At 57.9% G+C, this 23,542-nt stretch overlaps 1 protein-coding gene across 2 annotated transcripts; it reads right to left on the bottom strand.

The window, feature by feature from the left end:
* Positions 1–2,630: 2,630 nt before the first annotated feature.
* CBX7 (chromobox 7) lies at positions 2,631–22,689 on the bottom strand. Of its 2 annotated transcripts, none has more exons than XM_044227611.1 (6): positions 22,611–22,689; positions 20,394–20,437; positions 13,459–13,524; positions 8,984–9,050; positions 6,090–6,441; positions 2,631–5,739 (listed from the first exon to the last, which is right to left on the bottom strand). In XM_044227611.1, the coding sequence occupies exons 1-6, from the start codon at positions 22,677–22,679 to the stop codon at positions 5,585–5,587; spliced, it is 753 nt and encodes a 250-aa protein (XP_044083546.1). In that variant the 5' UTR covers positions 22,680–22,689; the 3' UTR covers positions 2,631–5,584. The 2 variants fall into 2 exon arrangements, with proteins under 2 accessions (XP_044083546.1, XP_044083547.1); XM_044227612.1 differs by having other exon boundaries at positions 6,090–6,162.
* Between the last annotated feature and the right edge of the window lie 853 nt (positions 22,690–23,542).

Raw genomic sequence — 23,542 nt, 5'->3', positions numbered from 1 at the left:
ACTCGACAACCCGAGCATCCTGGATGCTGAGGGACAGATCCCCGTGGGTAAACAGGTCTGCCTCGGTCCTTCTGGAGGAGGCTTGAATGGTTCTCAGAAAGTCCACGTGGAATCAAGCCCCCGTTGCCCATAGCATCGACCTCAATAGCCCCCAGCCCTCACTCCTGCTTCCTAGAAGGCCCACCTCCCAAATAAAGCATCCACACCCAAGCCTCACCTCCGACTCTACTCCCCAGATGCGGTACCAGCTCACGGGGCCGCCACAGTGAGAAGGGGGAGGTTAGATGGCCCCAAACAACAGAAGTCTATTTGCTCATGGCTCTGGAGGCTGGAAGCCTTCCGTCAAGGTGTTAGCAAGTTTGGTTCCTTGAGGCTGTGAGGGAAGGACCTGTTCCAGGCTGGCTTGGAGACAGTCGCCCCCCCTCATGTCTTCATGCCCTTCTCTGGGCCCCAACTTCTCATTTTATTAGGACATCAGTCACGTTGGATCGGGGCCCATCCTCTGACCTTGCTCTCACTTCATTATCTCTGGAAAAGAACCTGCCTCCAAATAGAGTCGTATTCTGAGGTACCTGAGGTTAGGGCTCTTGTATATGAATCTGGGGAGGCAGGGGGAGGCGGGGACGTCACAGAACCCCGGGGACGGTGTGGGCTCAGTGGGAGAGCCCGGAGGAAGAAAATCACAGCCAGTCCGGCCACTGTGGGTTCAGGCTATGCTGCGAAGGCCAGAGAGCCTCTCGGAGGCTTTTTGTTTGGGAAAATAGAATTATTTCCATATTTTTTTCCACATGGGGCACATCTCGCAGACCACTGGGTCCAATATTTAGCCTTGAGGGGAGCAGAGGGCACCGCATGTTGCCTGGACGGGCCTCTTACGCCAAGTTGGGGACTGACAGGGAAGGAACAGTAGCCATTGCCCTGGGATGAAAACATTTGGGATGAGGGGTTTGAGGAGTCTTCTGGCCACTGGGACTGGCAACATGCAGCCGGTCACTGTGACTGGGGAAGGCAGGCCTCTTGCCCAGTGACCGTGGGAAGGCCCTGCCCGGGGCAGGAACCTCTCCAGATTACACTTTTTCTTCTCAAGATTCACCTCCGCCTCCTTTCCTGACCCCAGCACGGACCAAGCAGGGAAGTCCTCCCCGGCCCAGGAGGAAATCACTCACCCGTCCCCAGTGCTATGGAGCCAATGACATCCCCGAGCAGGAACGAGGGGTACGTGTAAGGGGGGGGGGCTTGGGCGCTTGCAGGCTGAGTGGGGCAATAAACGGTCCAGGAGAGTACCCCCCCCGACTTGGGGGTTACCCGCCTGACCAGGACCCCTGCCACCGGCCCCTGCACCCTGCCACAACGGCCCTGTGGGGCCGTGGCCCAACGACAGCCCACTCCAGGATGGAGACACTGTGACGAGGGGTCTGAAGCCCCTTTTTGATGTTTAGCCACTGGTAGCTTTTAAGCCTCACTCCCCACTCCTCCCATTGTACCGTCCAGGTGGTTCATCTGCCGTGGGTTCTGTTGTGTCCCCGCCTCCCCCCCACCTCCCACGGACTTCCTGCGTCTGTAACCATGAGCAGATATATTTCTGGTTTTTGGGCCACCAAATGGACAACTCTGGGAGAAGTGGCTGTAATTGTCGGGTCATCTCAAGTGGAATGACACAGCTGCCCATAATGGGGACCTCAGGAATGCACCTTCCCGTGCTTTTCTTCCTTCCCCGACCCGTGCTACCCCCACTCCTGCTCCTGGGATCACTCCCCAGAGAAAACCCCTGTCTTGGGCTCTGCTTCTGGGGGTGACCGAGGTACCTCCAAACCTGCTTCTCCTTCAGCCTCCGTCCAGATGAAGAAGCACCATTCACTCCGAGGTCCAAACTGGAAACCCGGGCATAATCGGGACAGCTCCCTCACCGTCCCACCATACCACTGCCCAAGTCTTGACAAGTCTCCCACCTAAGTTGACCTCCAGCCTCTCTGTTCTCCCTCCTTCACGGACATGTCCCTGGCTGTGGCCACCACCACTCCCGGCCTGGGTGGCCGCGGGGAGGGCTGGGGCGTGAGCTGATTCTTTACCTGCTGTCACCAACCCTGTGTGCGCCCCTGTCCAGCCTCTGCCCTGAGCCCGGGGCGAACCTAAATGCAGAGAAGCTTAGAGGACTCTCCCAGCTGTCACTCATTTTGGCCCCGACCACCCCCCTCTGGGCTCAGACAGCTGTGCTCAGCGTGGCTACACAGCAGAGGAGCGTTAGCTCGAGGCAGGCCTGGCTTCAAGAGCCTGCAATTACTGAGACCCGGGATACTGACCACCCCCTGGGTTCTAGAATGGAACACACTTGGCAGGAAGCAGAGAAAAGGTGAAGACATCAGAAGCACCACTGGGCCTCGGATGATACCCTGTGGGGCCCCCACGGTGGGCGCCGCCCATCTACGTGCCAGCTTCCACTTCCCTACACCCCCCTGCCCAGTTCATCTCACTGTACATCTGGAGGGCTCTGGAAATGGGCTGTGGCCCAAGATTATGGTCGGTAACTGGTGGACCGGGGACCTCTGTCCCAGGCTGCCACCCTGGGGGCTGGCGCTCCTCCCCAGGCCCGGCTGTGACACTGTCAAAAGCGAAGGCTCGAGTGCAAGAGCTTTTTTCAAAATCATCTTTAATGTATCTTTAATAATTTTTTTGCCTCATTTACCAGATAAATCATCTAAATAAATAGATGCTATACAGTCTCTTACCAAGATCAGTACAAAAATAAACCGCGCTCTGCACCCGCTCTAGCCCTCCCAGCACACACACACTCGGAAAAGGCATGTGCTTGGAATCAGCCCGCACCCCCAACCCTCCCAAATACATTCACGTTGTCTGAACAAAGCTCGACGCTCATTCCGTGCAAAGGCAGCGTTCTTGTGCTGAGATGTGGAGGCCAGGCCGGCTGCTTCCGAAGCGAAGCTAAGCCACCCCCCACGGGCACAGCGCCTCCCCCTGCGGGTGGGGAGTCAGCAATGGGACCATCCCCCTGGAGGGATGTCAGGGCTCGGCTGGGCATGGCAAGTGGCCGGGCCAGGGGTGGGGGAATCCTCTCCTGGCCCCATCCCACAGCAAGAGGAAAGTACCACCCAGGCTCTCTACATTCAAAATGGGCGGGGGCTGGGGAGGGAAGGACAGGCTGTCCCACTCGTTCTAAGCGCCCCCACCCGGGCGAGTACTGGCCTTCTGGGGAGGGGAGGGATGGGGTGGGAGCTCAGTATCCCAGGCCCCGCTGGGACGCTCAGGGCTGGACAAAGGTCTGCAAGACCACACCCAGCCCCTCATAGAGGTCTCGGTCCTGGGGAGCCGTGGGGAGCCCTGGCTCATAGGGTTCTGCCCTCTCTGAGCTGCGGGATGCCCTGTGCATCACAAAGGGCTGAGGAAGAGGCAAGATCTGTCCTGCGGCAGCAGACAGAAAGTCAGCTGTCTCACTCCACAAATGGCCCCCAGCACCCCCCCCCAATTGCACAAACAGCTCTTTGAAAGAGCCCAAGAGGCAGGACGAGGTCCCACATCCCCTGGGGGATGGGCTGTAGGCCTTCTATTGCATGCTGCCAGCCCAGCCCCAAAGCCACAGCCAACAGCTTTCGATCAGAGAGGACCCCCTGCCCGTGCCGCTGGGCCACCTCCACTCCACCACCCTCACGTCTGTTGGGAGCCCATGTCCTGAGAGAGACCCCCAACTCCAAGTTGCCCTTCCGGGACTCAGGGTCTCACAGCTGGATGGGGCGGGAGCAGGGGTAACTCTGCTGCCCCCCTTCCCTGGTCTGCCCCTATATACTCCTCTGGAGTCAACTTCCTGGGCTGGAAGGAACCACCAGAGGGGACCACCCCCCAATGGAAGCACTGAATTGACCCTGGACAACGAAGGATTAAGGAGGAAGGGGAGAGAGACTCAGGGATTTAGGAATCTTGCCAGCAGGGCACCCCAAACAAAAATGGGGTCCAGGCTGTCTTTGGTTTGGGAACTTGGGAAGAAGGGGTCTGGGGGAAGAATGGCCCTATCCTCCTCTCAGCAGGGTTCTGCTGACTTCCTCAGGACAAAGCAGAGTGGGGAGAGGGCCCCGGGAGAGGGCAGGTCCCACCTCCTAGTGCCCCAACTCAGGATGGGGGAAGTGGAGGGAGGTGGCCTTCTACTTTTGCTTCCCTGGTGCCCAGCCCCACCTGGCTTTTTCTCCCTTACCGGGCTGGAGAAGGGGCAGGGGAACAGCCCCTCCTCATGACCTGGGAAACTACTCTTGGCCACAGGGCACATCTGTGCAGACAAGAGCCCCTCCTCTGGCAGCCACAGCCCCTTGCTGGCTGGGCTTATGCACAGCCTGACCCACCATCCAGGGCAGCCCCACTGCAGAAAGACATGGCAGAGGTCCCCTCCCCTGCAGGAACACTAGGTCACTCCCGGCTGTGGCATTTAGGTTGAATGGGGAGGGGACGTGGAAGGGAAGGAGGAAGGGTTTCAGGAGTCGAAGGCTGCCCTGAGAAGGTGGTGGGATGCTCCCTCCCTCTCTGGGAGGACAGCAGAAGAGAAGAGTGGGTAGGGTTGAAAAGTCACCTGAGTCAGAGAAAACGAGAGCCCCTTAGGGGAGGAAGGACGGGGCCCAAGTGCCTCAGAGCCTGTGCTGACCCTCGGCACCCCTGCAGCTGGCCGGGAGAAGTCCCAGCCCCGCACCGCATGCCCAGAGCCTCGGAGGCCACCTGGCCCTGTGCGGACGACTGCGTCGGGAGACCCCGTCCTGTGACGTGCTGAGCAAGGCTAGTAAGTGTGGGCTGCCGTGACAAGTTCTGAGGCGCTTGGAGTCACCCCACAATTCACCAGGTCGGGGTTTCTAAACAGGAGGTTTGCAAGACCCACTGTGCGCATCTGCAGACATAATGCCTCCGGTCCCGGGGTCTCAGGGCCGACGCCCGTGCGGCTGGGTGTGCACGTGAGTGTTTCTCACAGGCCAGGTAATGTGGGGGGGCTCCCGGGAAGAAGGGGCTCAGCTGGCAGCCACCCCTAGGGAAGGGCATGGGATGTACCCCACAACCTCAAAGGCCTCCTCCTGCCCCCTTGTCTTGACCGGGTCATATTTGGTCAAGGCCAGCCTCCATGTCCCACCACAAAGCTGGAGTGGAAAGTTAAAAATAAGGACTCCCCCCACCCCCAAAAAGGAAAAGGGAAACCACCCAGAAAGGCAAGAGTGGGGGGGCTCAAGAGAGAGGGCTTGGGCCCTCCCATTCTCCTTTGGTTCCTGGGACCAGCCGCTGTGTCTCTAGAGAAGGTGAGGGAAGCATCCAAGAACAGGAGGCCCGGTCTCCAGCCTGGCCCAGAGAGGACCCCCTGACTGGCAGGGCAATGCCAGGCCACCCCAGCCCCGGCCCCCAAAGCAGACCACGGAGCCTTTCTGTAAATGTCAGGCGCAGAGAAAGGGGGCGAGGTGGCGGGAAAGTGCCGGGATCTTGCCCCCTGCTCCTGTTCCATATTTTTTTAAATAAAATAATTACCCTGCCCCCAACCCCTCCCCATCTCTGGAAGTCCCCACCCCAAGCCCAAAAGCAAACAGTTTAGAAGAGTAAAAATGATGACTCAGAACTTCCCGCCGCGGTCCCGGAAGAAACCCTCAGCCGCCTGGGCCTCGCGGAAGGTGACCGTGACGGAGTTGGCGGTGATATCGGTCACTGTCACTTCACTTGGGGGGAGCACAGGAGTCCAAGGAGGGGGGCCCTCGGCCAGGTCTCCATCTGCGGCAGGCATGGGAGAAAGATGGAGAGATGACGGCAGCCCTGACCACAGCACTGAGAAGGCGGGAGCAGGAAGTGGGGGCGGCATGCAGACCCCTGCCCGCCCAGCTCTGGGCCTGGCTCAAGGCTGGACACCCAGGAGGAGGTCACTGCATTTGTCTTCCCTGCCTGGACCACCCTGCCGCAGCAGGGTCACAGGAAGGGCAGGGGCGGTGCCAGCGCCCCACTGGCTAGGTGGCCTCGGGAGCGCCCTGGGCCCTCTCTGGGCATGGCAGCAGCTGGACCTGCCGACTCCAGGGACCTCCCCAGCTCTCAGGGGCTCCGGGCCGGGGGCCGAGGGGCCACCTTACCCTCCTCCTCGGGGGGCTGCTCAGCAGGCTCCCACTCGCTGGCCGCCTGCAGGACGTCCGGGGCTGCTGGCTCCTGCAGGAAGAGCTCCCGTGGATGGCTGTGACTCTCCAGGTCAGGCCCGCGGGGCGGGAACTTCTTGCGTGAGAGCCGCAGGTACTTGTGGGCCTTGCGGGGCTTGCGGAGCGGGAAGGGCAGGGTGGGCACCAAGGGGCCCTTGTCCACCAGCTCGGGCGCCCCTGCCTTGACCACCCCCTCAGGGCTCCCGCTGCCGAGTGGGCACGTCAGGGAGAAGCAGAGCTTCTCCTTGCCCTTGGCCTTGTGGGAGCTCCGCAGGTCCATGCTGTACAGCCGCTGCGGGGGCAAGCCAGGGCACGGCGGGTCAGCCCTGCCCTCCCCGCCGCTGCCGCGCCTTTGCTCATGCTGTTCCTCCCGCCTGGAGTGCCCTTCCCTGTGTTCCGTGGCCCGGAGCCACCCATTACCCCAGCCCCACCAACCCGGCCCAGAAAGCCACCCCTGACCAGCCCCAGCCTCAGGCCTGGCCTGGGGCCACCGCATCTCCCTGAGGGGTAGGAGGGGGCTCAGGGACAGAAGTCACACAGTAGGAGAGCATCCCAGAGGACAAATTGAAAACTGGCCAAGAAAAAGCAAATCTGGATTTATGAAGCAGATAAACTACGGAGTTATTCATCACGGGGAAGGTATGTTTGCCTACTAAAGGACCCCCAGGGCTGAAACAGCCAGCTTGGCAAGGAGATGGTGTGACATGGATGCCCTGAGATTCTTGAGCAAGTACCCAAGGGGGGCACATGGCACTGGCTGCCCTCTGCCCGCAGCCCCGGGGCTACTCCTCAGCCCCAAGCTGCGGCACAGCCCTCTGGGGATGCCACCTCTCACTCTGGTTAAGATGGGGCTAAAGGACACGTGTTCTAGCACCGGAGGGCTGCAGTTCTGTACTCCAGGATTTGTCTCACTGACTCCGGCCAAGTTGTGCACAAATCCAAGGAAGATCTTTGGTGCTAAGGCCCGGGTCCCTCCGGGACAACACCTTCTGCTGCCACCTGTCACCAGAGGCCAAGAGCCCCCAGGAAGAGAGTAAGGCCATGAGATGGGGCCTGTAGGTCAAACGCTCCCCAGCTGGGAGCAGAGATCACACCCACAGGCTCCAGTCTCCCGTCCTGCCCGCGTAGGCCTGGCACTCGGCCCCGGGTGCAGGGTGTTACGGGCCAGGAGGCGGGCTGCAGGGCAGGGGTCAGGACAGTGCTGCAAGGCTGGGAGGGCTTGTCCCATTGCAGCGTTACCTAAACCTGCTTCTTCAGCCTGGCTCGGCAGCTATCTCGAGCCCAGTAAACTCCTCCGACCCTGCAAGACGATGCTCTCTGCCCTTCTCCACCTCACCACGAGAGGACTGCAGCTCAGAACAGGCATCCTGGAGTCCCCGGGGTCAGACCAGGCTGTGACACCCTGGGGAAACTCCTGGCCCCCCCGGAGCCTATTTCTTCATCAGTGCGACGATGAAGAAACCAGACTGGCCAGCCCCCAACGGGGCCCCAGCAAGGCCCACCTCATGGAAGTCACCCCACATCCCCTCGGGCCCCGGGTGATGTGCCACACAGATCGTGGGGCTCGCGAGGCTGGCCCATGAAAGTCTGTGCTTCTCCCTTGCTCTTGCTCTTGGATCGTCCGCTCTGGGGGAAGCCAGTGGCCACACCGTGAGGCCACCGGGGAGCCCTTGGAGAGGTCCACGTGGAAAGTACCAGGCCTCCTGTCAACAACCAGAGCTGACTTGTGGGCATGTGACTAGCCGCCTCGGCAGCAGAGCGCTCCACTCCGGCCAACTCTCCAGACGGCGTGCGCTGGTTGACATCACGACCGTCACCTGAACTGGAGTCACTAAAGCAGCAGCTACAGGAATCCTGAACTCCGGACTGACACTGTGTGACACGCTGAGTGTTCACCGCTCTAAGTTGCTAAGTTCGGGCAAGACGTCTGACGCAGGGATGCTACCTTCCGTCCTGGGACCCAATTCACGCCAAACCCCACGGAAAATGCCCACTGCGTGAGGGGAAACCCATCTTTTCTGCCCAAAGCCTCGGGTGATCCACACTCAAGAGGGGGCAGGAGACTGGCCGCGGCTCACACTGTGTGTAGACCAAGAAGCCTTATCATTCGGCTTCGAACCCCGGGGTGAACCTCACTCAACTAGGGGGAGCAGGTACGCTCGTCATCCCAATTCTACAGATGAGAAAGTTCAAGCTGAGAGGGGCAGAGACTTGCCTCAAATCACCTCACTTCCAACTCCATCCACTTTCCAAGCAAAGCAGTGAAGTGAGCAATGTGGCCCCAAGACCTGGGTAACTTGGGGTGCCCCCGGAGTCTAGATGCCCGCCTCTGGCAGAGGACTGGAAAAGGGGACCTGTAGGTTTCCCCTTCCTCAAAAATTCCCCATTTCTAGGGCATCCCATGACAACAGTTCCAGAATTCTGAGTTTCCCTTCCTTGGGTTCTAAAATCCCAGGCTCCCATGTTTCCTCAATTCTAAAGTTTATGTTTCTGAGGTCCCCAAATATTACAATTTTGTGTTTTGGGGATTTTGAGCCTCATAAAGGCTTATTTACAAGATTCTAAGCTTTCAAAATCTTCGGCTCCCATCGCCATATATCCACCCTCCCCCGAGCCCCACAGCACCTCCCACCCAGGCTGTCTTCCTTCCCTCCCTGCCCCCACAGAGACTTACCCACTGAGTGCCCGCACCCCACAGTGCCCTGAGCAGAGCAAGGAGGGCAAGTGGTCCAGCTCAACTAGCTGGTGCAAGTGCATGGGGCGGGGGAGACCGGCGGCGGGGCGGGGGGGGTACAGGGGGACCTGTGGGTGGGCACCAAGGCTGACGGGGTTACCTGCAGCAGAAGCCGCTTGGGTTTCGGACCTCTCTTCCTATACCCCGACGCTCGGTCTCGCTCCTCCCTGGGGTGCAAAGCAGATGGCAGAAGAAAAGCAAACACGGGTGACATTTAAGGGAAAGTGAAGCGTCCGCTCCACCTCACACTCTGCAGTCTACAGGGAAAGGGGGACCCGCCATACGTCACCCCCTAATCCTAGGGCAGGCACTCCTCCCCACTGCTCTCTTTACACCGTAACGGTGGGGTCCCATGTTCAAATCCCAGGGCCTCAGTCTCCCCATCTGGCAAAAGGGCGGGGGCACAGCCACTGGTTCCAATTGCAGAGGGGGTACTTGGGTGACATCTCCGAAAGTACGTGGGTGTTTACTGGGCTCCAGAGTCACGCCAGAACTCGGCTCTCCATACCACTGGGTACAGCCCCCAAAACAACACAGATCGGTTCCCGCTCTCGGGAGAGGGGTACAGAAACCTGTCAATCAAATTTGCCTCCAGTGACCCCGGGGGAGCTGCTGGGACTTGGAATGGTCCTCATGTAATGAAGCTCTGCCCAGGTCTTTCCCCCTTTGGGATGTGCGTGACCCAGGTGGAGAGGACAGGCTCTCGCCTGTATCATCTGGCTCGGGAAAAGGAGAGAAACTCGCCTGTACTGAACCCCTAGTGGATGCCAGGCTCTCTGCCAGGGGCCCTGCCCACATCCCAAACGCACAGGCACAACCCGAGGATGCGTACAAAGCCACACACGACACACACGAGACAACACAACAGAGACTCCAATGACAGCAGTGCCGGAGGTGGTGAAAACTTCAGAGCCATTTTCATTCTGCCAATTTCACTTCATTCCGCCCCACTTTCTGTGGCCCCCACTGCAGAGGCCATGTGGGCAGCTGAGAGAATGTGGAGGCCGGGAGTGCACCCCTACTTCCCCTCCTGGCTGTGTGACGGTCCTGGCGGTCTCTCCTTCTGAGCTCTGGGAGTCCAGCCCGTCCGGGGCAGCTGTTTCCACCCCTCGCCCTCTCCCTCAGCCCTCCTCCCTCCTGGGGAGCTGCGCCTTGTGCACTGGGCCCTCCCGCCGTCCCCGTGGGGTCAGCCCACTCTGGGGCCCAGGAGCCAGCCGCCTGATCGCACTGTGACACTAGCCACTCAGCTTGCCAGGACCAACCTGCCGGCCTTTGAGGGTGAGACTCTTCTCTGAGAAGCCGCTGCTGGGCCCCCCGGACCCCCTGTTCCAGGCCCAGCTCCACCCTGACCCACGGGAGACCTTGGCCAGTCACCTCCCCTCTGGACCTCAGTGTCCTCGTCTGGAGCAAGAGGGTCCCTTCTCCCCTGGCCACCAGGGCTCTCGGGAGAAGCAAGAGAGATCCCTGGGGTCTATCAAAATGGGGGGGCGGGCAAGTGAAATAATAAAGTGAGGTAGAAGAGAGAGGGATAAGAAAGAAGAGAGGAAGAGGAGGAAGACGGGGAGAGGGAAGGGCTGGAGGGGAAAGGAATGGAGATGCTGGCGCGTCTCCAACTTCTCCACGGTGGTGTCTACGATCAGCACACACGGGACACTCTGCACGAGCCATGGCTCTCCCTCCCCCTCACGGCCGCCCTGTAAGGGAGCCGCAGTTACTCTCCTCACCTTAGCGTCAGGGAAACTGAGGCACAGAGAGGTCAAGTCCCTTTCCCAATGCCAAAATTCTGACAGCGTCGGCCGCTGAGCTCCAGGCTCCAGGCCTAGTGAGGGTCAGGCCCAGGGTCCAGCCAGGGCCAGCAGGGCAGGCCCGGAGCCCAGGCCGCACGACCCTGGTTTCTAACCTGCAGTGTGCGTGCGTGCACGCCCGCGTGTGTGCGTGTGCGTGTGTGTGCGTGCACGACGGGGAAGGGGTCTGTTCTATCCAGACTCACCACCATCCAGGGCCTGGTTTCTGTCAGCCTTGGATCCTGCCCGTCAATGTCCAGGGCTGCAGGGCAGTGGCACCCTACGAGGCGTGCCCTCTCAGCCTTTCCCTGCGGGCGGGACCCCCGTAGAGGAGCCCCCTGGCCAGACTCCTTCTGAGTCTCTTTAAAACCCTGCAAGGCGCAGACTGGGGCGCCTGGGAGGTTCAGCTGGTTAAGCATCTGCCTTCGGTTCAGGTCATGATCCCAGGGTCCTGGGATCAAGCCCGCAATCGGGCTCCCTGCTCAGCAGGGTGTCTGCTTCTCCCTCTCCCACTATCCCTGCTAGTGTTCCCTCTCTCACTGTCTCTCTCTAGCTGACAAATAAATAAACAAAAATCTTTTTAAAAATTTTTTTAAATTAAAAAATAAAATAAATAAAACCCTCCAAGGCAGGGGTTAAAGGGACGTCATCCCCCTTTTACCCCTCTTCACCAAGACTGGGAGAGAAGCAAGCCAAAAGTCACACAGTGGGTCTGTAAGTCTCCAAGCTCTTCCTTTGTTCCTTAACTGTTACATTTTTTGACTCATTCAAAGTAAGATCCAAATCCTCCAGTGGGACTTATGAGGTACTCCCTGAGCTGTGCTCCCCCTTCCTTCAGCTGCCGTACTCCTGCCTCAGCTCCCACACCTCGCTCAACTCACACCACTCCAGCCAGCCACACTCAGAGCCACACTTGCCTCTGTGCTGTTCCCTAAACACTGGCTTTCACCCCAGGGCCTTTGCACAGACTGTTCTCTTCACCTAGGATGTTCTTCTCTAAAATACTTGCTGGGCTCATTCCCTCAGGACTCTGGTCAAACACCCCCGCCTAACCATCCCACTGATCCCTGCACCTCTCCCCCACCCCCTCCCCCCAACCCTGTCTTTGCAGCAGTTATGACCGTCTGATATCATACACACTTATTGGTTTTTTTTTTTTTTTTTTTTTTTTTTATTGTGTGTCTCTGTGTTGGAATTCGAGCCCCATGAAAATAGGGATGTTTGTTGGTTTTGATCCTTCGCTGTGTCCCCAGCACCAGGGACAGTGTCTGGCTTACGGCAGAACCTCACTAAAGACTTGTTGAACGAGCCAAAGAATGATCCTTAGTTACCGTCAGGGAGATAATTTGCACACCTGTGCCCACACTCACTGATCTACAGAGTGCTTTCATACACCTTGCTCCCCATGAGAACCCTACAAGGTCAGTACGACTGTCCCCACTCCACAGATCAGGAGGATGAAGCCCTGAGAGGGAGGAGACCTCGCCCGCCGGCGCACAGCGGGCGAGCGGCAGGGCCAGGACTCTAATTCAGGACTTGGACAGCGGCCTGACGCCCTCCTCCATGCAGTCCACCACATTCCACAGGATTCTCCCAAGCACCAGTCCTTTTGGATCCAGGCCCCACCAAGCGCCCAGGAGCCAGAGAACAGCTGTGGGACGGGGACACCCTGATTTTTAAAGTGAAGAACAGGGGTGACTTTTCCTTGGAATGGGCAGCGAGACACTTCCTGCAGAGAAGCAACGGGAAGGGGGGCAAGGAGGGGCAGGGGAAGGGCACCGGACTGGGATTCGGGAGGCCCGGGTGAAGCCCTGGGTAGGCAGCTTCCCAGCTGTGAGGTGCCCCCCAACAAGCTCCTTAGCTCCCAGAGCCTCAGTTTCCTCATCTGTCAGATGAGACTCTCATCCCCATCTCAGGAGGTTCCTGTAAAGGGCCAAATGGAAACGATTTTGTGCCAAGATCCCGCCCTGTAAGGGTGGGCAGTTGGGAAGAGGCACAAGGATTTGGGCTGCCTGCTGGCAGGGAGGTCAGTAAAGCTGGGGCTCCTGCAGCAGATGGGGGTGGCTGGACTCAAAAGACTCCCCCATCAGGAGCAAAAACACTTTGTCAAAGCTCCCCCCTGAGATGCATCGCCACTGCCCTTCAGTGGAGCCGCCAATCACTGACCTACCTTTGGAATCAGAGCAGAGCACGAGCAGATAAGGGACACTGAGGCCCAGAGGAACCTTGCCCAGGGCCACTAAGCTGGGAGGTGGCCAAGTGGGACAGACTAGAACTTAAACATCCTTGCTCCAAAGCCATAGTCCCTCCCCTTTCTCAAGCTTCCACTGGACTTTCCTTCTCTTGGTGAGAGAGTCTCTACGGAGAATCTCTCTCGGATCTGTCACCAAGGTCATGACTGCCCATTAAGGACATTTCTGCCCCTCACACAGGGCCAGCTCTGTAAAGCATTTTTATACCCATCACAGCAATTGAAAGTCCTACCTTGGGGGGATCAGAGCTGGTGTTATGAGGGATGGCCCACTTTAGCAGAGAATGAGGCGTGGGGAGGTTAGAGAAGGGGCCAACAACACTCAGCAACAGGAAAGGGAGCCAGGGCCCTCAGCTGCTCTGGGACCTGATGTCCACCCCACTTCTCCCAGCAGCAGACTAGACCCAGCTGTCCCTGCCAAACCCCCGCCCCACCCCATGCCCATGCCCCTCGTTCAGAGCCAACCCAGCAGTAGGCTCCATGTGAAACCTCAAAGCCTGTCTCATGCCCAGCCCCAGTGGCAGGCTGAGGCCCCCTTACTTCTCCTCATAGGCCATGACCAGGCGGGGGTCCAGGATGTGCTCTTCCGGCTCCCACGTGCTGTATCTGGGGAGAGAAGCAGGAGGTCAGAAGCTGCCCTGCTCCCCACCAGCATTCCCTGCAGGCTCTCGACCCCTGCCTAGGCCCCCATAATTGCCACCTACTCCCAGAATCTGTACCTGGCTGCCCAGGCTAGGTCGGGGGCTCTGACGACACAAGAACTCCCCTCATTCTGAGTACCAATCACACCACCCTCCAAAGAAATGTGTCCAATTCCCAATTAGACCTCATGCTCCGAAGTACAGGGCACCGCTCCTGGGGCTCCCTTTGGTGAGAAGCCTGAGCATGTGGTCAAGGGCAGAGGCATTGGCACCAGACCACCTGGTTTCAGATCGCAGCTCTTGAAGGATTTACTCAACGTCCCTGTGCCTCCACTTTCCCATCTGTAAAGAACTCTTGTGCTGCTGAACGTGTTCATCTAACTGCCTAGTACAGTGCCTGGTGCACAGGAAGTGCTCCGTGCTTCCGGCTGCTGTCCCTGCCCACCCTTCCAGCCCTGGTCCCAGTGCAGCCTCCACTGACTGGGCTGAGCTGCTCCCTCCATCATTAGCACACAGCTGTACCTTCCCAGCCTGGCCTGAAGTTTCCTTGCCAGGCCTGGCATGCAGCAGGAACCAGGTAGATGGCTAGCGACTGAATGGTGCCGCAATCCCACTGGCAGGTCCCTTTGGTATTTCGAAGGGGGACCCTCCACCACCCCAGACCACAGAGCGCCCCCTGTTGGGCCAGACTTGGGAGTGACAGCTCAGCACTTCATAGCTCAAGCCATCTTCCTTCCACCTGCGCTATTTACTTAACGTCTGCCTCGAAAGCAGCTCACTTGTTTTGTTTAATTTTATTTAAAAAAAAAACTTTAGGGGTGCCTGGGTGGCTCAGTGGGTTAAAGCCTCTGCCTTCGGCTCAGGTTATGATCCTGGGTCTTGGGATGGAGCCCTACATTGGGCTCTCTGCTCAGCAGGGAGCCTGCTTCCCCAGCCCCCTGCCTGCCTCTCTACTTGTGATCTCTATCTGTCAAATAAATAAATAAAATCTTTAAAAAAATAAAATAAAAACAAACTTTAGGGGCACCTCCCTGGCTCAGTCAGAGGAGCATGTAACCCTTGGTCCTGGGCCGTGCATTTGAGCCCCATGTTGGGTGTAGAGATTACTAAAAAAAAAAAATAATAAACTTACCAAAAAAAAAAAAACTTTATGATTTCCATAAATGGAAAAACTAGGGTCACTCACCATAAACAGATGCTAATAAACAGAAAATGAAAAGTTTTAAAACACGTACCTGAATGTGTCTGTATATACACATCTTCAAATATACAACATACGTACAAACATATAAACACGAGTATGTTCATGTGCATACATGTATATGTACAAACAACACCAAAGCAACGGACTATGATTCTGGCCCAGGCTGCACCCAGCTCTGCTGGGCAACAAGGGAGGTGAACAGGTATCAGGAAGGTGTTAGGAGGCAGGAAGAGGCTGGGTAGAGACCCTGCTCCTGCTGTGTCCTAACCCGCTGAGCTAAAACTTTCATCTTAAACTGACAGCTACCAGTAGTCCAATCCGGATTCAAAGAACAAGCTACCCGAGGACAGAATCCTTTCCTCCTTCCTTCCACCGGCACTTCCTCACACCGACTTTGTGTTGGACCCGTGTCAGGCTCTCTGTGCACTCAGCAACAAAGGTCTGAGCCCTGAGGACCTCACAGTCCCTACCCAAGCGCCCCATGCCCAGCCTGATCAGGCACAGTCACGCCTCCCTTGTACAGGCTGTGCTCTCCACCCGAGGGCCAGTCCCTCCATGATTTCCTCCTCATCCTTCAAGCGCTTCCCCTGACAGCCTCCTCAAGCTCCCTGCAGAATTCACCCTCCCCTCTGCTGCTCTCCACAGCCTGGTGCATTGACACCTGCCAAAATTTCTGATGAATCCAGCTGGCATCCTGGCGGGCAGACTGCAAGCCCTCTCCAGGGTGCCCAGCCTCACACCCTGGGTGCTCTGGGAATGATATAGAAGCCACTGCAGAGTTCTGTTCACCCTAAAGAAAGGTTAAGAGTGAAACGGGTTTTTCTGATACTTTGCATAAAACCCAAAGTATAAGCAACCAGAGACTGGCAGAGACTCCAGAACTTCCTCTTGCAAAACAAAGGTTAGATTTCTTCAGCAGTAACTAGTTACAAGAAAGGAGGAATTTTGTGTTCCTCCTATGACCTCTGCCTCGCCCTCTCTCCTCTAGCTGTTAAGATATCTCTACAGAGTTCCAGTCTTCTCTGTCCTGCCCACTTCCCCACTGTCCTGCCAATTTTTTGTTGATGTGGGTGCTGTGTGGTTCCCGGCAAGTCCCTAACCTTCGCTGGACCTCAATTTCCTCATCTTAAGAATCACCACCATCACCATCATGGTAAGAGCACCACTCACTGCTGGGTACTCATCTATTCCTCATAAAACCCCCATAGGGTAGGTTACCCTATTTAAAGATGAAGAAACAGGCACAGAGGTAAGCATCTTGCCAAGGTCACTGAGACAGTAAGTGGCCCGTCTGTGGTTGGAACTGTTGAATCTTGGCCACTCTCTACCTTTGGGTCTCTCACTTGTCCCTGCATCTGGCTCCCCACCGGTCTGTGATGTTCTTGGGAGACGGAGAGTGCCTGACTATGTCCTGTGTCTGACCGGGACCTTGCACACAGTGGGTGCACAGAAAGGCTCAGTAGATTCAGGGGGAATTGTTACAGGGCCAGGAGGCGTGTTGACAGGCTCAGACTATGTAAGCAACAGGAGGGCTGGTCCTGCTCCATGCTGTGGGAGAGGAATGGTTGGAAGTCTGCACTACGGTCTCAATTCTCTGGACATCTCCGCCCCCTAAAGTGGAGGCCATTAACACCGCTCCACGATGCGGGGAGCCAGGGGCCACAGCCACTGCAAACGCGCTTTGGGCGCAAGCAGGACCAGAGCGTGCAGCGGGCGGGCGGCAGGGCGGGTGGAGCGAGCAGAGCAACTGGCGGGCAGGGCGGGAACCGAGCGCTCCGTGGGGGGCGGAGAGCCCTACTTTGCCCCGCCCCGCCCCCTGCAGGGCAGCAGCCGGGCGCGCGCACGCACGGAGGAGGGCGCGCCCCGGATTACCAGGCCAGCCAATGGGGAGCGGGGGCGGGGACGGAGCGCGCCAGCCCCGAGGTAAACACGGCCACGTGACCGACCGCCCCGCCCCCGAGACCGGGTAAACAGGCTCCCGGCCGCCCCGCCTGAGCCGCGCTGCGCAGGCTCCCGCGGCGCAGGGGCGGGGTCCCCCAAAGCCAGGCCCGCCCCAGTCCCCCCAGGCCGATTTAAAGCTCCCCAAAATGAGAAGCAGCGCGACGCGCTCAGCTCCGAGATCGAGGGGCGCGGCGGTGCGCAGGTTAGTCCGTTTACTCATCCGTGAAGTGGGACTACCAAAGGTCCCTGTATTGGGGGTTTCAGTGACCATTAGATGCGCTCAGCGACGTGAAGCACTTAGCTCAGTGTGATACATAATAAAAGCAAATACGCGTTAATTAAATCAGTAACAATGGAGTGCGAAAACCTGCCAGGCCAGAGCCCTGGACTCTGCTGCTGTTGCCCAAACCCAGCGTTGAAAGAGGACGGCGCGCCTCCTCCGTCCCTGGCACTGGGTTATGAAACTTTTGTCTCAGGCAGCCTTCCACAGGGTCCTGTGAGGCTATGGCCTTACTTTACAGGTGGAGAAATGGAGGTGCAGAGGTAGAGGGCTTTGTAAAGCTACAGAACTAGGGTTCAAAGGCAGCCTGATCTGGCTCCAAAGCCTAAGCACTTCCTTTTGAATGGTCAAGAGAGGAACAGGCAAAAGATCCTCAGTTGCAGAGCTGATGGTGTATCACAGGCTCTAGTCCCCGAGCCCTGGGATCAGGCAATCCATAGTGCAAATCATCCCAGTTGTATTTGAACCTGGGCACAGACTCCTCTGCTAGAGATTTCTGTGTGCCCATCTGTAAAATGGGTTGCCAAGAGGCAATTAAAAATGGGCCAATGCCTGACTCATACAAGGTGCTTATGGATTAGCAGCCTGCTATGCCCACTGACAATATCATTACCAAATCTCCACGGAGGCAGTCCTCCCTAAAAGATGGGGTCCTATTCACAAGTGGGAAAAGAAGCAAGGAATGCATTTCCAAAGCGGGAACAGCAGTCCTGGGCAGGCGGGGTATCTGAGGGTCTATTTGGGTCAGAGAGCCTGGAACTAACGATTTGACATCCTCTGCCCTGTGCCCCCAGCCCCTCCCTGGGCAATTTGCTGTACCTTCCAGAACAAACAAGATAGCTCCTCTGCCCCATCTGCTGGGGAGGAAGGGCAGTCATTTGTCTGCAGCTGGGGACAGAAAATGGGCAAAGCATGTAATGGTCTAACAGGGGCCTGGCACAGAGTGAGTATATATCTAAATTATGCTTTCTGTTATTTAATATAAGCCTCCTTGATCAGGGCGAGGAAGATGTTGCTGAGCAGGAGAATCTGACTCTCCTCCCTACCAAGGCTGGCACTACCCTAGCCAAGGCTCCCAGGCCTGCAGGGAACAGCCTGCCCAACTACCCACTCCCCCCACTCTTTCGCAGCCTCTTCTCCAAGCAAGGGCCCCTGAGGTGGGGAGGGAGACTAAAGCCCAAGTGGATTACAAAGGAGCCCGGGGTTCTTCTGCTTCTTCCCCTAATTGAACCTATTTTCCTCCCCAGTGAAGTAGGGTGATACAGTGGGTGGCAGAAGTAGGTACCACACCGCATGGGGTTGGAAATTATAGTCTTATCATGGTTTCCTCTCTTTGGGCCTCAGTTTCACCATCTGGGACTGACCTAAGCCATCTCTAAGCCTCCTCTGAGCTCCTATGCGGAATGGAAATCTCCCAGATCCCTTTCCTGGCTGCAGGGAGACCTAGAGGCTGAGCTGTCTAACTTTGCATTAACAGCAAACATTTCCTAAGTGCCTGGCCATCTGACAATGCCCTGGGTACCTATCTCCATCACCCAGTCCTCACAACAGCACTGTGATAGAGGCTTCATTATTCCGACTTATAAATCAGGAAGCAGAGGCCCCACCATGTTGGGGACCTGGACAGCTGTGAGCCAGCCAGGAACCCAGGACCAAAGTGCAAGGGAGCCATCGGTACCCCAGATCATCTGGTTCTAGCTCCCAGAACCCCTCCAGGGAGTCTGTCACAAGAGGCTGTCACTAGGGCCCACCTGGTGGCCTCAGCATGTGACGAAACAAACAGCATCAGGGCCAGGGGCTCAAGCCAGCAGAAACATGAGGGAGTGCTCTTGGAGTGCTAGGCCCTTCTCTCCTGGCTAAAGCTCTGATAGGCAGACATATCCATGTGGGATTGAAAAAGCGAAAGAAGGAACTTTTCCTTGATAATACCTCTGTTTAGAGAAGGAAATCTTTTAAAAGCTGGGGTCTTTTGAGGAGGAAAAATTGCCAGCAGTGCCTGAAAGGCCAACAGGCTGGTCATTACGCTCCAATGTATTGCCTTCCCGTGCAGAAGCTAAGGGAGAGAGCACACCCAGGGGGTCGGTGCTCCTGCTGCCCACCCCAGGCATCTTCCTTTCCTAGCCCTGCCTCAACTCCTCCTGCTCCTTCACCCAGCCTAGAACGCCACTTCTCATGTGCCCCAGGGAGGAGGGGATCCTCCTCCAGGTCCAGGGTGTTGGCAGGGGGAGGCAGCAGGAGTAGACCAGCGCATTCTCAGGTTGGCCAGTCTCCAAGCCCGACCTCAGGATGCCTGCAGGTCGCCCTGAACACCTGCACCCAGGACTTGCACCCCACAAGGGGAAGGAGCATTAAGAGAGGAGAGCTGGGCCTGCCCTCTAAAGTCTATTTTGCAGATCGGGAAGCTGAGGGAACACAGGTTGTATTTCCCTCTGCTGTGTCTCCCTACCAGGCCCCCAAGATGCTCCCAGCACCCAGGACCAGGTCAGCCCTCAACACAAGCAGGGCAGAAAGCCCCTGGCACACCAGCAGACGCTCTGGGCAATGGGGGTTTCCGGGAGTCAGTCCCCAGCACCGAGGGCAGGGAGGCAGGGCACCCACAAACCAATGAAGAGGCCCCACGACTGGTTCATTCCCTCCCACTGCCACCCCCTTGTTGGGAGGTGATTGGTTAGTAAGAAGGTTCCTGATTGGACCTCAGCAGGAGAGGTGGAGCCACTGGGAGAGGTCCTAGACCCAGCAATCTACCCCCCAACTCTGAGATGGAGGAGTCATAGAGGAGATACCCGAAACTGGAGAGGCCCAGTTCAAGTCCCACCTCTGCCTCCACTTGCTGTGTGACCTAAGGCAAGGTGCTTACCTTCTCTGAGCATGTGTTCTCATCTTTAGAGATTACCATCATACCTACTTTACAAGGCTGTATGGAAACCTGTTTGGTAGACTGTAGAGTGCTGTCCAAAGGCAAAGTGGGCTCAGGCTCTGGCCCTAGCTCTGTGGTACTGCGGATTCATGCCTCACCGGCTAGACTTGTCTTATCCAGCCCCCCCAAACCGCACTCAGCTCTGTATTTGCTCTACCTCTGCCTGGCCAGCAGCCATCGCTGAAGCCAAGATACTGGGCCCTCACCTCCTAGGTGCCAGGAAAAGCCAGAAGAGAGGAGGGGAGGCTCCAGCAAGAAGATGGAGCTCAACCCAGAGGGCAGCAGGAGAGAAGAGTGGGGCCCACTCTGACCCTCATGTCCCTCTAGCCCCTCAGCTGGCAGAGGGGAAACAAGAGGCCCAGAGAAGAGGAAGATTTAATCAAGCTTCGAATGCCACTAAAGCAGCTGGAGCTAAAAGCTAGGTGGGAGAGAAGCAAAAGGCAAATGAAGGATGAACAGTTAGGCAGACACAGACACACAGAGGAGCCTTACTTTGGAGGCCATCCTTTCCACTTCACGAGATACTCGACTTTACCCTGGGAAGAGAGAGAAGCAGACACAGTGAGCTACACAGCTGCCCCAGCAACCACGCACAGGACAGTAAGGCCCAATACTTTCTGCAGACTGATGTTCCCCCAAGACATACACAGTCCAGGGACACTCCAGCCCCTGCTCACTCTACACCAGATCCCCACCAACCCAGAGACACCCAAACTTTGGCTACTGCATGACTACCCCAGACTGTCCTTCCTGTGAAAGCACAGGAAGGCATCTGGCCCCAAAGATTTCTGGGGCTTCTGTGGCAGCTCAGAGCCCATGTCACACATGGGGAAACTAAGGCCACATGGGGCGTGTATCGCCAAAGATCCAGTGCCCAGAGTCCCAGGGCTAAGACCATAACTCCTCTAACTTTTTCGAACAGAAGACTCTCCAAAGGAATTCTAGAAAATTCCTCACTGGCATGTTTCCAATGGCTCTAGCCGCACCAGCTGCTTCCCTGGGAGAGGCTGCCTCTGGCCCAGGGGTTGACAAGCAGATGACTTTAGGGCTTTTAACTCAAAAGACCCTGGCAGGACCCCGGAAAAGGCTGACAAAGTCTCCACCTTCAGGAGTGATGGTCACCCCTCCAGTAGTTAGAAAATAGAGTCTGACCCCTCCCTTCCTCATTGACAGGGGCCTGGCTTTCCAGTCCCACACGATGGGCACCAGAACTCTAAGACCAAGATATGTCACCTCCTCAAAGATGCCCGCCCTGACTAATCCTTCTAACACCATCCCTCCCACCTTCCAGTTCTCCTCCTGCATAGCACACAGCTCCCCTGGAAGGCATCTGTGTTTATTTCCTTGTTCATTGCTTGTCTCCTCTGCCAGAAGGCTGGCTCCATGAGGGAAGGGATGTCTGCTTCCCTGGGGCTTAGAATGGTGCCTGGTACATAACAGAACCTCAATAAATATATTTTGAGGGAACAGCTGAAGGAATGATGTCCTTCACTTTCTGGCACTACCATAAGGAGGATAACCACTGTATCTGCTTGGGCTACTGTGCGTGGAAAGCACTGGGCTTTGTGGAATAAATTAAAATCGAGGAAATCCTGGAGGAAGGGAGAAGGAGGAGGGGCAGCCCTAAGAGTTCAACCCCATCAGAGCAGAAGGAATAAAAGCCTCTGGCACAGCTCGACCTTCATCCTTGGCTCTCGATGCCAGGACTGAGTTTTCTCTCTCCAAAGATGAGCTAGCCATTAGTCAACTTGAGCTCCTGCTCTACCCCCATCTCTGCCTTGCTGTGTGACCTTGACTAGGTCATTTCCTCTGCCTGGGTCTCAGTCTCTGCCTCTGTCAAACAGGAGCCGGTGACCTCTAAGACCCCTCCCAGCCCTGCCCCTGGAGCCTCCCAAGGGGCTGCAGAGGGGAGATAAGGGGAAAGGATGGTGGTGAGTACCGGAAGGACTTTCCCCAAGGGCTTCCATCCCCCACCTCTCGTCTGAGGAGACCACTCTGCAAACAGGTGCACAGGAAGTGTGAACCCCCGAGGCGCGGGTACCCGAACCCAATGGAACAGATACCTCTTTCAATTGCAGGGCATGTTTTGGAGGCGAATGGAAGGGGGAGGAGCTTAGAGGATGCCCCAGCGCTGTAGGCGGCTTCACTGAGCTTGGCCGGGCGGGGCTGAGAGTTGGGGTGGGGAAGCCAGAGAGGTGTGCGCTGCAAGACGGGGAGAAAGCCGGAGGTGGGGGTAGAAGGGATCCGAAAAGGTTGAAGTCCAGAGTTAGACCTCAGAGGCAGGAGGCTGAAGCTCCGCCTCCAACTTCAAAGGTCTCGGTACCGAGCCCGGAGTCCTGAGTTCGAGACCCAGCTCCGACGCCAACACACCAGCGAGCCTTTTCCTTAACTTGGGCCTCCATCTCCCCTTATTTAGAATAAGGGGAGGTTGAGGAAGGATGGCGTTCAGGATCCCTACAGTCTGACCCCAACCTCCAGCTCTGGCGGGCTCAGCTGCCTCCAGGATGCCGGGGCGACAACTTTTATTCTACTCGTCCTACAAGGTGGCAGGGGAAACTGAGGCACAGACTGGGGAGACGAGCCCAGCAGCGCGGAGCCGCCTGGGCCCCCGCCCCCACTTTCCCCCTCGCCGCCAGCGTGGAAGGGACGGTGCTGGGGACAACAGGGGACCCCATAGGGGTCCTGGGAGCCGCCCCCAGGCAGCCTCACCTTCCGCACGCGCTTCTTCCGGATGCTCTCCACCGCGAACACCTGCTCGCCGATGGCTGACAGCTCCATGCGGGGCGGCGGGCGAGCGGGCCCGGGGCCGGGCCGGGCCGGGCCGGGGGCGGAGCTGCGGGGCCGCGGCTGAGGCGCGCGATGCTCGGGCCGGCGGGGACCCCGTCACCCTCGCCCGGGCGCGCACGCGCACGCGCACGCGCGCACACCCCCTCGCGCTCCCTCACGCCGCCGACGTTCCATTTTTGAACCTGCGCAACGTTTTCCTCTGCGCGAGCGAGCGAGCAAGCGAGCGCGCGAGGAGGGGGCGGGGCGGGGGCTCGGCTCGCGCCCGGCAGGTCACGCCCCTCCCTCCTGGGCCTCCCCCTCCCCGAGGGCCCCGCCCCGCTCCCGATGGAGCCCCGCCCCGCTCCGCCGCCGAACCGGGGGCCGCGTGCTGCTGCTCAGCGGCGCCGTTCCGCGGGACTTATTTGGCGCGGGCGTCGCTTGGTGTCGGGGCGGAACGAAATCTCAAGACCGAGACGCGTTTCTTAAAACGCTCCCGGTGACTCTGGGAGGCCGGAAACGACACGCCCCGGTTCGACCGATGAGAAACGGGCCGAGCGCGGAGGCCATGTGTCCCCGCTCCCACAGCGAAGCGGGCGGGGCCGGGGCGCGGACCCCCGAGCGGCGGGAGGGCGGGGCCGGCCGAGATTTCCGTCTGCGGACCGAGGCCTGTGGGTCCGGGCTCCGGAGCGGCGTGGTTGGGCCAGTCCTGAGCAGGCGCTTGTATGTTCGTCCGTCCGTCCGTCCGTCCGTGGGCGGCTGTGCGGAGGCCCCCAGCTAGGCAGTAACTCGCAGCAGGTGTGGAGGGGGCGGGCTTTTCCGCCACGCACTTGGCGTTGGGCACATAATAGTTGTCCCACTGTTTGTGGAATGAATGG

The sequence above is a fragment of the Neovison vison genome, chromosome 12 (genome assembly GCF_020171115.1).
Source record: "Neovison vison isolate M4711 chromosome 12, ASM_NN_V1, whole genome shotgun sequence".
In the NCBI taxonomy this organism is placed as follows: domain Eukaryota; kingdom Metazoa; phylum Chordata; class Mammalia; order Carnivora; family Mustelidae; genus Neogale; species Neogale vison.
Note: the sequence above shows the minus strand (reverse complement) of the source record. Positions and strands in the feature narration are given on the sequence as shown.